The sequence below is a fragment of the Pogona vitticeps genome, chromosome 6, assembly GCF_051106095.1.
Source record: "Pogona vitticeps strain Pit_001003342236 chromosome 6, PviZW2.1, whole genome shotgun sequence".
Taxonomy (NCBI): Eukaryota; Metazoa; Chordata; class Lepidosauria; order Squamata; family Agamidae; genus Pogona; species Pogona vitticeps.
In genome coordinates, this window is record NC_135788.1 from 22,597,553 (window position 1) to 22,612,135 (window position 14,583).

Genomic DNA, 14,583 nt, shown 5'->3' on the forward strand with positions numbered 1-14,583 from the left:
GTTTGAGACCCCTGTTCTAAATAGTCCTGATTCTAATGGTGATGGAAATACGATGCATGTTTCCATGTCTTTATCTTTGGAGGCTGGCTTTCTCAGTGAGTTCAGCGTGGGACAAGGGGTTTGATTCCCTGTTCTGTGTCCCAGCAGAAAACCCAGCCTGTTTAGCCTTGGGCAAACTGCTCAGCCTCAACCTTGCAGTTCCACAATGTGCCCATAGCTGCAGCACCGTTAGGCTTTTATGAACCAGAAGCAAACCATTGCAAATGTTTGTTTATTGACCAAGTGATGGACCGACTAGCTGTAAAAGTGGCAAGAAATCTTTCTAGAAATTTTAACTAAAAGCTACTGACAAGCAATAAAAACAAGCCAAACAGGGCCACCCACCCATAAGGTAACATCACGATTAGTTGCTTACGTCAAAGCCCTTAAAACATTTCTTCTTGTCAGGGACAGCCTGAAGTTTCAATGATATTCTACATCGTTCTTCATATTCATAATTTATGCTTCATCTCTTTTCTGTCCTCTGAGAACAGGCTTTGATGGATATTGCTGTATATCGTGTCCCTGATTTATAAGGTGATGGGGAACTTAAGTTGTTTTAGATTTTCAGTTCCCAGAAGGCCACGCCAGCAGTGCCAAAGCTTTTTGAGACCTCTGTTTCCAAGCCTTGCACGGATGGGGATTTGGTTCCTCTTTCCTTGCATTGGAAAAACTGCTTCTCCAGAGAGCCGCCTGGAGGCTGGTACCAAGAGCACTCTGCAAACTGACTGAGCTGCCAGCCTTTTGATAGGAGTAACTCTTGGCCACGATTCTCCGTTGCCCACCAAGGACCCCCGTTAGCGCTCAATAAACATTGGCACCTGCTCTGTTGCGCTTCCCTTCCGTACATTTCTGGCAGTTTTATTATTTCAAGCAAAGGCAATTAACAAGCTGGCGGTAATTACGGTAGACAAATGGGGAACTTCTCACCAATAAAATCTTCTCCCTCAATAAAAGCCATCATCCTAATTTAAGAAATTCAATTTATGAGAGAAAAATCTGCTGGAATATTTAAAGACACCAGTTGCACCTACCCATAAAGATGAAAGCATAACCTGGTGACAAAAAAACAAACAAACAGAAAGAAAAGCCTTAACCGTGTATTCAGAATTGGTGGAAAGGGAAGGGGGCTTATTTATTTTTATTTACTGTGTTTGCATAGACTACTTAATAACATACATTCTCTGGGCAATTTGCACAAGTAAGAGGGCTTTCCCAAGGCTACACAGGCTGGCTCTTCTCCTGGGAGGCACAGTCGGGGTAGGTGGGAACTGAACTTCTGGCTCTACAACCAGGGACCTAAATCACTGAGCTAGGGAAGAATTCATTTCATGATACCCCATCTGTAAAACTATTGCAGACCAAGCTTCATGGCCCACTAATTCCTAACAGACTATGGTTTTCCCAGCTATAATGTCTGGACAATGAAGAAAGCTGATAACATTTTTTTTCAAATGTTGTGTTGGAAGAGAGTTTTATACTGCCAAACATGGGAACTCTCACTGCAAGGTAAAAGGACAAAGGTTTAAGCTATTGTACTTTGGGCACAAAATGAGAAGACTCATGGGGAGGGGGGGAATAATGCTAGGCAAACTTGAAGGGAGCAGGAAAAAAGGAGGTGAATTTGACCAAACTCCGGGAGGCAGTGGAAGACAGGAGGGCCTGGTGTGCTCTGGTCCATGGGGTCACGAAGAGTCGGACATGACTTAACTACTAAACAACAACAACAACAACAAAAATATGAAAGCGACTGCCTCAAAAAAGAAAACCACAACCCGTAGCCTGTAAGATCCCGAGAAGATTGTAGTGGACAGAAGCTTTTGAACATCATTAATTCATAGAGTTGCTTTTAAGTGGGAAATGAATTGATCACATATTGTATACAAATATATACATGGAGAATACCTTATCATCTTTCCTCAAATAAGCAATGCAGTCCAACATTTTAGACCAGAAGTCCAAATGCAATCCGTAAACATCAGCCACCAGATAGAAAAAGGAGGAAATAAACTCCCACGGGCAGAGCAGGAAATGGGATCGCCCCTCTAAGATCCAGCTAAGTTATTTTGGCCCTTGGTACATTACCCACTGCTAGTAAAGTTATTTTGACACTGAAGGCAGAAAACCCCACAAATATTTCTCTCCACTCCTGGCAGTAATATAATAATGTATTAAATACATAACTATTTGCTGCTGTTTCTCGAAATCAAAAATCTGCTGCTTGAGGTGGCTTTCTCATTTATATAGCAGGACAAAAGAAAGTTTAAAAATAAAGGCAACAAAAACACTGTGGCATCTTGAAGATGGTGTGATATAATTTAAGTTGAACTTTTGTGGACATGTTCACTTCCTCAGATGCAGGCACATGCTCTCCCCTCCTGCTTTACAGCAGGACTTACTCTGATTATATGTCATATTGCAGGAAACAGCTGTTGATTTGATTGAGTAACCCCACTGGACGCAGTTTGGACAAGAGGCTGCTGTCCCAGCCAGCTTGCCACTCCCCACAACTTGGTTGGGGCCACCACTGAGCAGCCAGGATAATCACGAGGCACAAGAGGGTCGGTCATGTCACCCTCCTCTCTCTACAGAAGGACGGCTTCTTTGGGCTAACCAGCTGCAGGTTTCATGAAGTACATGCCATTGCAAAACTATTTCAAATAACTATACATTGTAATTTGTAAAGAACTGTAATACACCTGCTAATTAGTGGCGCCATTCCAGCCATCAGCTGAAATGCTTGTAGTAAATTATTTTTTGTTCTTGATCCTGTCCTGCCAGACGCTGGATTTCATCACAGCTATACTGATTTGGGATGGAGCTGCTCTTAAACAAACGCAATATGCTCCGTCCAAACCAGTCTCCAAGCTTCTTTAGCCAATATGTTTTTCCTCCACTCCTTTCCCTATTTACTTCACCTTGGATGATCAGCTGTAACAATCTGTACTTTTTGCTTCTCATCCCAAATGTTTTCCCTCTTTGCATTGCATGGGTGTTATGATTTCTTGGGCTTTATTCATTCATTTTGACACCTTTTCGTTTGTTCATCACCCCTCCATCCGAGAAATTCTTAGCATCTTCCAACAAAGCCAAGTCTTGTGCACAGTTCCTGCATGCCCTCAACTCGCCACCAACTGACAGATAAAGGTTTTTGAGCTATGCGAGATGTTCAGGGAGTCGCTCAGAATTGTCACCCTCAAGTGAGCTTCCAAGGCCAAGCAAAGATTCGAACCCATGTCTCTTTGAGTCCCAGTTCCCACAATCCACCCACTGCACCATACTTCGGCTCTTGTATCTTACATAAACCAAATCTTCCTTAGTGGAGCGATGATAGGTGAGGATACCCCTCCCCTCCCCCCAGCATGGCTGGATGGGGATGATGGGGCTTGTATTCATTTAGAGAGTGCCCTGTGGAAAAAGCCCGACTCCGCAGTAACAGCGAGCGGTACTGGCAGCTCTTAAGCAAGAGAGAGGCCGTCCTGGGTTACAAGTCCATCCTCTCCTCCCAGCATGGCTGGATGGGGATGATGGGGCTTGCAGTCAAACTCGTTTAGCGGGTGCCCTATGGGAAAAGCCCGACCCCGCAGACTGACAGCGAGCCGCGGCTGTGTCTTCGGCGGCCGGTCCCGGGGGCGAGCGCTTGCCCCCCCCTCCCCCGGCCCACCTGGCCGGGGGGCGCGCGCCTTGCCCCTCCTTGCCCGGGCGCGGGGGCGCGCGCGCCTGTTTGTCTGGCGGCGAACATGGAGGGAGGACAGCAGCTAGGGGGAGCTCCTCCGGGCCGCCGCCGCCGCCGCCTGCCTGCCTGCCTCGCCCGCCCGCCCGCCTCTCGCCGGAGTGGGTCGCCTGTCATAGGCTTGTGCCGGCGGAGAGTCCCTCCTTCCTTCCCTCCCGCCCGCCTGCCCGCCTTCCCCCCGCGATGGCGGAGGACAGCGAGTCTGCCGCCAGCCAGCAGAGCCTCGAGCTGGACGACCAGGACACCTGCGGCATCGACGGCGACAATGAGGAGGAGACCGAGCACTCCAAAGGGTACGAGCCCCGCCTGCCCGCCCGCCCGCCCGCCCGGGAGGCTGCTGGGCGCGGGGGCCGGCGCTCCGAGGCGGCCTGGCCGGGCAGAGAGCTCCGAGGGGCAGCCCGGCTCCCGCCACCCGCCGCCGCCGCCGCTCCCTGCGGCATTGCAGGCGGGCGCCTCCGCCTGTGCCGGGGAGGAGGAGGAGGAGGAGGAGGAGGAGAGGCGGCCGGGGGCTGGGGCTGGGGCTGGGGTTCGCTCTCGCCGGGCGCGGAAAGGCCACGCGGCTGCCAGCCGTCGCCCACCCTCGGCCGGGCGGGGGGCCAGGAAGCCGCTCCCCTTTGCGCCTCCCGCCAGCGGCCGGCCAGCCACCTTTGCTCGCCCGGGAGGCGAGGCGGCTCCGCGGGGCCCGGGGGGGGGGCGCGCCGCTGGCTTCGGCCGCGCGGGCGCTCCCCTTCTCGCTGTCCCGCCCCCCCCCGCCCGCACCCCATTCCCAAGGCCGACCCCTCCCGGCTTGCATCTCCCCTCCCTTTTTTTAAAGCTCATGTTTGCTGCGGCTCCCAAGCATGTGATTTCGCCTGGGAAAGCTTCCCTCCACCCCGCATCCCCACAATCATCCATCACCTCTTCCGGCTTGCCCCCCCCCTTCCTTTCCGCCGCCCCACATGCTTTCTTTGTGGTCACCTACCATCTTTGGGCAGCGCCTTTGATGCCAGAAGCGGTGCGCCCAGCCTCACCCCGCTTTTTGGACCTCTGGATTAGGGAGGACTACAGCCCCCATCATCCCTGGCTGGCTGTGGATGGTGCAGGGTTGGTAGTCCGCCTACTTCCAGGAGCTGAGTTCAGCTTTCTCTTAAACACGATCTCGAATGTGGTGCAGGGTTTCGCCTCGTCTTTTTCCCTCCCTCTTTTTCTTCCTGTCTTCATCGAAGTGAGAATGCTTAATCCACTCTGGTGCTGGGCGGTGTGGAGAGCCCGTAGCTGCTTCAAATTAATTAGTGCAGAACACAGGGATGTGATCTTTTGGAGGCTGGTATCTCATGTCTAATTGTGCATCACCACAGGAGAGAGGCAGGCTCCAGTCGGTTCTGGTGCCATCCTGATTTCTTTCTAAACATAAGGTACTAGGTTTGTATAAGAAGGTAAACATGTAAGGAAGAAGCAAGCTGGGACTTTTTATTTTTCGTGCCAGTACCTGAAAATCCTGAACTCGTTTTGCTTAGTGAGGCTCAGCTCCTGTGCAGGCCAGCAGAAAAGGGATTGGTACCTTGCGCCTGCACAGTGTACTGTTCACACTGCCGTTTAACCACAACTATCCCTTCTGCAGAAGGCAGGGTTTTTGGGCAGGGTGGTGTGGCTTCCCCCAAGACGAGGTCAAACACCTCTCTTTGTGCATGTGTTTGGTCTCTGGGTGTCTGTGAATTTCGTTGTATGGGTATACTGTGTATATACAGTACTTACAATGACAATAAATTATTATTATTATTATTATTATTATTATTATTATTATTATTATTATTATTATTATTATTATTATTATTATTATTATTATTATTAATGGGTTGGATCTGTGTTTAATGCAGGTCCATTGAAATCAATGGGATTTAGGTTAGGCAAAACTACAGTGGTGCCTCGCTTAACGAGCGCACCGTATAACGATGAAATCGCATAGCGATCCGTTTTTTCGGATCGCTAATGCGATCGCTCAACGTTTTTTTAATGGGGAAAAATTCGCTTTGCGAAGACCGGTAAGCGTTTCGCTTACCGATCTTCGCAAAACGAACCCCGACGATCAGCTGTTCAGCGGCCAAAATGGCCGCCGGAAGCCGGGAAATGGCCCAAAATGGCTGCGCGCAGCATTTTCGTGCCCTCGTTAAGCGAGGCGAGGGCGCGAAAATGGCTGCCGGCCATCCTGAAGCTTCGCTGAACGGTGAATATTTGGCCTATTTGGAACGCATTAAACATCGCATTAAAAATCGCTGCCCCGTTCAGCGATGCTTCAGCATAGCGAAGGTTAATCCGGAACGGATTAACCTCGCTATGCGAGGCACCACTGTACTTTCTTTTCGGTTCGAAGGTGAACCTGATAATGGCTGTGCTGTCTTTGACTGTAGCCACTCTAAACCAAGGCTCTTTAGCGGCCCATGTCTTCTCCTTGCACATCTTCTCACATTGATTTTACCTTGAATGATGGGCTGTAACAATCTGTACTTTTTGTTCTGCAGTGTGTGATGGTCAAAGAAGACCCTTAAGCTAACAAATATCGTTTATTTCACCGGGGCCTACTTTGTGTACAATGAAATGTTGATGCAGCCCACTAGGAGGAAAATAGATTAATCTTCCCAGGTTGGCAGGGAATGCAATGGGTGGGGCTGATGGTAGTAAGACCTTCACCTTTATTTCTGCAACCCCAAAGAGTTTGCCTTGAAAAGGCTTAGCTGCAGGGCTGTCAGGCCAGACTTGGAGCATCAGTCAGGGTTTCTCTTGGGGGAATGAGCCAGAAGAACTCCAGACACAGCAGAGCTGATGTGCTAAATCCTGAAGTGAACAAATACAGATCACAGCTGTAAAACCACTGAGTCCAAATTCACTGTTCCACTGAAAACTAGCTTATTGGTTCCCAGGCTAGTGGGCGTGGGTGTGAAATGCCAAGTACTGTGTGTGAGAGACTATGTGATTTCTATCATCCTTCACATCAGATTTGTTTTGCCTCTACTATATGTTAAATTACTTTTTAACTCACTTCATTGACAAGGAAAATGATTAATGCTTATTTATTTAATTTAAAATGGGACTGTCTTTACTAAGTTTGTGTGTTTGTTTTTTTTTATTTTAAATGACACACTGAATTTTCTGTTCAGAAGAGGGGGATGCATGAAGGTCTCCCAATTTTTTTTTTTTTTAAGGGAGCATGAGGTTGAAACATTTGGGAACTGCTGACCTAAGTTTAGGTGTTGGTGCTGAATTTGTGGTTTCAACACAGGAACCATGATGTAAAAGGCATTTACAATGTCAGATTCTGACAGCTTTTGCTGAAATCTATCTGGAATTGCTAGAGGGTCAAACTTGGTCCCCTTTGCGTAGAAATTGTCCCCAGTTTACAGTCTTTTTCCCACATCAGGTTGTGTTTAGCATGAATGGTGTAAAACTCCTGCTTACAAACACCAGAGTTGACAGGCTTAATGTACATTCTGCTTCACTGGGCCTTATAGCCTAAAAATATTTTACCCTGTGTCTCATGAAAAGAGTATTCATGGGCTTGAGGTTTACTCTTCAGTTTAAGAAGGGCTAGTCGTTAAAATGTTTTTCACTGTTTATAAATGTAGCAAATACCACCGTCTCTCAGCTCCTGTTTATTTTTTAAGGAAACATCTAGTGTGTGAAAGAGAGTCAATCAGATTTTTCTAACCTTGATGAAACATCTGAAATTAAAGGCAAGCATGCAGATATGCTGGAGAACTAGAAAACAAGGCTGACTTGTCATTCAGCGTAGGTAACTTGGGTTTGCAAAAGGAATACGTATGTCTCTCTGTTTATATATATAAAAAAGAAACATAAGACTGCCCAGCTGTTTTGGTACCTCCGAGCTGATTTTCCTTAAATAAAAAAGGGCATATTCCCCAGGCACATCCCTTAAAAGTGTTTTTACACTCCGGAAAAGTGTGATTCTACTTGTAAACAAGGGGGAACGTCTTTTTAAAGAGACAAAACTATGTTGTTTATTCACCATGCCAGTGGATTCTGGGTGTGCCAGAGTGTCCCTTCACCTCCTGAAAGTTGCCAATCCTTGTGCTGAGCATGGGAAGCATGAATGGGATCTATCAGTGAGCAGTAACAGGATAATTCTCTGGAAACCAAAGCATCTTCCTATCCCTGCTTCATCATCACATGCGCCTTCTTAAAAGTAATTTTACAAACGACACCTCTGTGTCCAAATAAGAAGCTGAGTTAGGGCTGCGATCAAGATATTGTATGTCAGGGTGATAGAGTTCTGTTGAATAACCTTACAGCTCCCATCTGCATCTTGGGGGTTAATCCATATGTTATGCATGGCAAAACCTGGATTGGCCTCTGATTGTTTATTAGATAGGCTTCCTGGCGAGCATAGCTGGAAAATATATATTCATGCCTGCATGTCAACCTCTTAGGTGTCATCTCTCATTTAATCCCTTCCTTCCCAGATTTTAAGAAGGTTCTGCACAGGATGTCATCTCTTGTGGACGCATTCTTAACATCAGTTCAGAGTACCTAGGTTCTTTTTAGTAGCTGCCCCAAAAGAGTACCAGCCTCTCCTCTAAGACAACTCTTTGCCCATCATATCAATTTCATTTGGAAAGAGTTGAAAGCCTTTTTAGCCTGCAGTATCTTTGAGTATGAGTTTTTGTACATTGAAATGGATGTTCTATCTAGTATCTATGGTTATTTGGTGTGGGGTTTTTTTCCTGCTTTCATTTAGTTCTAACTGGTGGTTACCTCTTGGCATGAGTTGTGTTCTCATTTTTTATGCTCTAATGTAGTTTGGGAGTTGAATATTGAAAAAGTGTATACATATAAATTAGGACTGCAGTCCTAAACAGGCTTACTTGGGAGCAGGATCTACTGAACTCAACGGGATTTTTTTCTAACTCTGTTTAGACAGACCTAGGATTGTGGTGTAAGTGTAATATATAAAATAGATAGATATGTTTCTGATACTTGATGATGTTTAAGAACATAGGACCATATTTATAAACACATCAAAAGGTGGGCTCTGTGCATTGTTATATTGATTTTAAAGGTTAATTTCAACTCCTCATAGACACCAGCATATTATTCAATTTGCTACGCCCTTGCAGAGATTTTAAAACTAATTAGAGTTGCATATATTTGGATACTATGGGGAGAAATTGTGCTACATTCAGTTGTGTAATGTGCCAGCTCTTAAGAACCGTTGATACTTGCAACCAATATACAGGTGAGCTTGCAAAAATATATTTTTTGTTCATTTGACACCAGTCTGTTTCTTTCTTGCTGTTTACATCTGCTTGCACATCATATATGCATGTCCTTGCATATCGGCTAGGATTGCCCACCACACTACGTAAAACTTTTATGATCAGGAGATCATTTTATATTATGAGTCAAAAGAGGCAGAGAAAGCCATGGAAGTTCTGTAGTGAAGGAGCAGCCTAAAGGCAAATCATTTTTGATAGTTATTCCCTAAAGAGAGGGATTTTTATCTTTTTGTGAGGATGTGTGCAATTCCAAGACACTTCTGTCCCATTAGTAAGTACAGTGGTGCCTCGCTAGATGATGATAATCCATTCCACTGAAATCACTGTTTAGCGAAATCATTGTTTAGCGAAAAGCATTTCCCCATTGGAATGCACTGAAACCTGTTTAATGTGTCCCAATCGGGAAGAATCGTCGTTGTCTAGCGAAGATCGGCCATAGGAAAGCTGCTTTGTGAACCACCGATCAGCTGTTTAAATCTCTGTCTTGCGAAGCTTGGGTCCCAAAAACACCTGTTTTGCGAGCGCGGAGGAAGCTGTCAAAATTATCATCTAGCGAAAATCGGTTTGCGAAGCAGGGACCAAACATTGTCCAGCGAAATTCCCCCATAGGAATCACTGTTTTGTGAATCGCTATAGCGATCGCAAAAAGTCAATGTCTAGCAAAAAAATTGTCATGCGGGGTAATTGTCTAGTGAGGTACCACTGTACAGTATATTAATATTTCCATTCTGAACAACTTGTCATTAAACTAGTACTAGTTTAATGTGATTCTCAGTGGCTTAGAATGGTAGTGTTGTTCCATCCACTTTCTGGTAGCTTCTAAAATAGTACTTCTCAACCTCGAGTCCCCAGACATTCCTGAACTACAACTTCCATAAATCTTAGCCAGCACTGAAAATTTTGTAGTTGAGGAACATCTGGAGACCCAAAGTTGAGAACCATTACTCTGAAACATTTTGGGAAGGGCCGCAATACAGTGGTAGAGTATATGTTTTGCTTTCATGAAGAATCACATCCCACATCTGGTGTATTTTTTTAAACAAAGGAAATCCTATTCTATTCTTTCTACATGTGTGCTTACTGCTTTATGATTTTATCAGCCTTGCTGCTTACAGAATCCTTTCTGCTTTGTAATTTTTTTGGAAATATAGTTGCCACAATTGGATGCCTCTGTTCTGGGCTGATTAAGCAGAAGTGCACAAGGGCTCTGCGATGGCTGAAGTAATAATTTTGTGTTAGAAGTGGGTGGGCTTGGGATTACAGAATTACAGCAATTGTACAAAAAGCTGCTTCACACTGAGTTGGAACATCAGTCTGTCTTACCTGACTTACACATACAGTACCTTACAGACACCTAAATGTGGCTTACCTGGGAGGTACCTGTAATCCTCCAGATATTGATGGACTGGGACTTCCCAGCTATTGCTCATGCTGGGTGCAACTTTTGGAAGTCAAGAGGCCAACAGCCTGTACGAGGGCACTTGGTCTCGATATCTAACTGAGCCTATTATTGTCCACTCTGACTGGCAGCAGGCTTCTGGGAATACTGACAGAAATCTTTTCTGCTTTGCTGTCCACATCCTTTTTAACAGATATACAGACAATTGGACTTAAAATCTTCTGCAGGAGGCGCATGGAATCATACTCTTTAGAGCCTTTTGGAGATGCAATTTAATGTAAAAACAAGGTGCAAGGCTTCTGTTTGTCAGGGTAGTGTGAAAATTGATGCTTGGTTGTGGTTTATTTTGCCATCATTGTGACAGTTGGGGTGGGGTGGGTTTTTTTTACCTTTTTGCAAATTTTGCATTTTAAAAACAATAATAATTTGAATTAACAAAGAAAAAAACAAAAGCAGAGGGGGGAAAAAAGAAATACAATAATGTTAAATACAAATCAGTGTAAGCCTCCCAAATATCCAGGAAAATGTCTGAAATACATTGTTCTGTCACACCAGACTACAAATCTGAGGATTCCGTAGGGTGGAGCTTTGACAGTGAAAATGATATCAAACGTATAAAAATACTTTATTGCTTTGTAGCCAGTCAGGCTGTACCCAAGAGCATAGATTAAATGTATACAGTAGGACGGCGGTATCCATAGGGGATCGGTCCCAAGCCCTCCCATGGATGCCAGAAAACATGGAAGTATCAAACACTGTACATCATTGGACTGGCTCCCTCTAGGGGTCAATTCTGGTAAATATAGCCGTAAAGGTAAAGGTTCTCCTTGACAATTTTTTGTCCAGTCGTGTTCGACTCTAGGGGCGGTGCTCATCCCCGTTTCCAAGCCATAGAGCCAGCGTTTTGTCCGAAGACAATCTTCCGTGGTCACATGGCCAGTGCGACTTAGACACAGAACGCTGTTACCCTCCCACCGAGGTGGTCCCTATTTATCTACTTGCATTTGCATGCTTTCGAACCGCTAGGTTGGCGGGAGCTGGGACAAGCGACGGGCGCTCACTCCGTCGCGTGGATTCGATCTTACGACTGCTTGGTCTTCTGACCCTGCGGCACAGGCTTCTGCGGTTTAGCCCGCAGCGCCACCACGTCCCTTTCATAGCCTGAAAATGTATCTAGTATTTTCAGCTGTGGATAAGTGAATTAGCAGATACTGACCCCACAGATAGGGAGGTCCTGCTGTATAACCATGCTCAATAGTATCCTGTTCAGTATTTACAGTACATGCATGTGGGAACTCCAGCTGCGGAAGCGGCTGTGGCAGTCGGACATGGTACTGGTTGCACACAACCAGTTATGTACCCAGTACCTTGTCAGATCATAGAATCATAGAAAAGTGAAGTTGGAAGGGGCCTACAAGGTCATCAGGTCCAACCCCCTGCTCATCGGAGGAATACAATCAAAGCATATCTGCCAGGTGATTATCCAAGTTTTTCTTGAATGCCTCCAGTGTTGGAGCACTCACCAACTCCCAAGGTAACTGGTTCCACTGCTGTACTGTTCTACTAATTAGGACGTTTTTCGTGATATTCAACCAAAATCTGGCTTCCTTTAACTTGAGCCCATTGTTGCGTGTCCTGCACTCTGGGATGATTGAGAACAGATCTTGCCCCTGTAAGCCTTTCAAATATTTGAAAAGTGCTATCATATCACTGCAGCGGTTTCCACAGCAGAAATTTCATGCACATGAATACCGAACAGGAAACTGGCCTGTATAGTACTGGCACTGTTTATATGGATGATACTATTGCCAGTTGGATACTTGGAACTGAAGTTACTATTCCAGGTTACATGTTAGTTCCATTTGCACAGACTCCATATTTTTATATTAACGAGTAAGAAACTGCCTGTCAGTCTGTCACTGACTGCTCTCCAGCTGTAAAAGAGTCCTGAAGCCGGAGGTAAACACAAGATAGTCTGCTCTTCCCTATATCACCTAAATATCATGTGTGCTAAAGTCATGGCCCTTAACAACTGCAGTTTTCTCTGTGTTTGGGTAAATATAGTAACAGAATGGACTTTTTTCTTTTTTTCTTTTTGGTCAATCAAATAGGAATATTACAACAAATTTGTAAAAATGCAGACATTTGGTACTTGCTTGGTTAGTCTGGCAAGGATGACTTTATTCTAACTGCTTTCCGGAATTGCTGCTGATTTTGTCCTTGCTTTCTTATGGCTGTGCTTTTTGATCATCACTCAGCATTAATTTGGAGTTAACCTGCCACTAGTTCTTTCCCCTGGGATGTTTTAGATAACAAAGTTCTGAAGCTTAGAATCTCATTTGTAGTTCTCATTAGGAGTAGGTTGGATTAAGTTCCCTTTTTTAAAAAGGCAGCTTCTTTAATGTAAGCTAACAAAAAGCAAGGGAATACAATGTCGTCTTGATTTCCTATTTGACATGACGACAAAGCAGCAGTTTGATCTCTTTGCTCCATATATATACATAGAGTGACTAAAATCCTGTTGCACAAGGTAAATGATGTCATGAGCCACAGTTTCTGATTTCCTCTCCCCTGAAGATTCCAAAGCTGTCTTGGGATCCCTCTCATTCTGAGGAAGCCTTTGGAGACCGCAGGTTGGAAGTGGAAGAAGTCTTTAATGCCCCCAATTAGTGGTTAGTTAAAGACTTCCTCCCCCTCTTCTGCAGCCCCCAAAGGATTTCCCAGGAAGAAGGAGATCCCTTTAATTCATGAAAAACTGCTGTGGCTGATGCCATCATCAGCTCTGCACAGTGTAAAGTTGCACAAAATGATTTAAACCAATCATTAACCAATATATAACCAATTTTGCAAGATAACAATTTCATTATTGGGAGAAATGTGTGTATAGCCCTCAGATAGATGCCATTACAAACACATTATTACCTATTCTGAGTGGCCATGCATTCCTGGTTGTTTTTTTTTATTATTATTATTATTATTATTATTATTATTATTATTATTATTATTATTATTATTATTATTATTATTATTATTATTATTATTATTATTAAGAATATCTAAATTTATTGTGTTCTATTTTTAGAACAGGTTTACTGGAGCTTCTTAGCAATCTCCCACCCAGACCCAAACAGCTTTAAAACACTATAACATGAGTGTACATGATTAAACCAAGGATGGGCATAGTGCAGCTGTCCAGATGTGGTGGAAATGCTTCCCCCAGCAGGTCTTACCAGCCTCATCAGTGGTGGGAGATGGGAGTTGCATGCCCACAACATCTGGAGGGCTGCACTCAGCCCATCCGTACCATAGGCCCAGCTTGTATGCAGAATGCCTGTGTATGATTATTAGGGGTATATGGCTAGAGATAGGAGCAGTGCAACGCTATCCAAGCCCTGAAATGGATCTACACAACACAGTTATAGCAGCTGTGACTCTCATCTTCAGGGATCTTGGGATTTGTAGTGTAGGATTTTCTGCTGAGGTGCATCCTGATGACTTTCGATTCATATATTTCTGCAGCTTGTGTAGTGCAATATGCTTTGTTCCACATATTGTGTAGTGTTCTGAGGTCATGAATCCTACCAGGTGCTTACTAAAATTGGTTGAATATTATGGGCTAAACCCAGTTGTTAGTCCCATGTGAAGTATATTAGCTGAAAGAAAACAACAATAAAGACAGAAATTGAAACAGATAGTTTCTTCCCCTTCCAGTGCTGAAAAATATACATTGTGTATAGCAGGAAAACAGCAGCAGCAGCAACTCCACATATTCATTGTGCGCAGATGTGGAGTTGTTGTTCTTGTTTGAACTCTTGAGTAGAGATGGGAGCTTCTCTTATACGAAGCCCCGCAACGCAGGTGGCTGGCCTGATTACCTCCCACCCCCAGACCCTTACTCTGAGAGATGTGTGGCTGGCGTCATCCTCTGTGACCCAATCGCAGCAGTAGCTCAGCTGATGCGGCCCCGCCTCCCTGCTTGCCCAGCCACTCCAGCAAGGGGGCAGGAGGATGAGTCTCCCTGCTTGGCCGCGGAGTGGCTGGGCATGCAGGGAGGTGGGGCTGTGCCAGCTAAGCTATGGCCATGATTGGGGTGCAAGGGATGACGCCAGCCACGCGGGCCACTCAGTGCATGGTCTGGCAAGGTC

General features: G+C 45.1%; 1 protein-coding gene across 2 annotated transcripts in view; it reads left to right on the forward strand.

Annotated features, from left to right (window-relative positions):
• The first annotated feature begins 3,891 nt into the window (after positions 1 to 3,891).
• NMT2 (N-myristoyltransferase 2) overlaps positions 3,892 to 14,583 on the forward strand; it is a 34,217-nt gene continuing 23,525 nt past the window's right edge. Inside the window, exon 1 of one of the 2 annotated variants that reach the window (XM_073003126.2) lies at positions 3,892 to 4,065. In XM_073003126.2, the coding sequence (XP_072859227.1) occupies positions 3,956 to 4,065 (110 nt within the window). In that variant the 5' untranslated portion in view covers positions 3,892 to 3,955. The remainder of the gene's footprint in view (positions 4,066 to 14,583) is intronic. The other variant, XM_073003125.2, reaches the window with a different exon arrangement.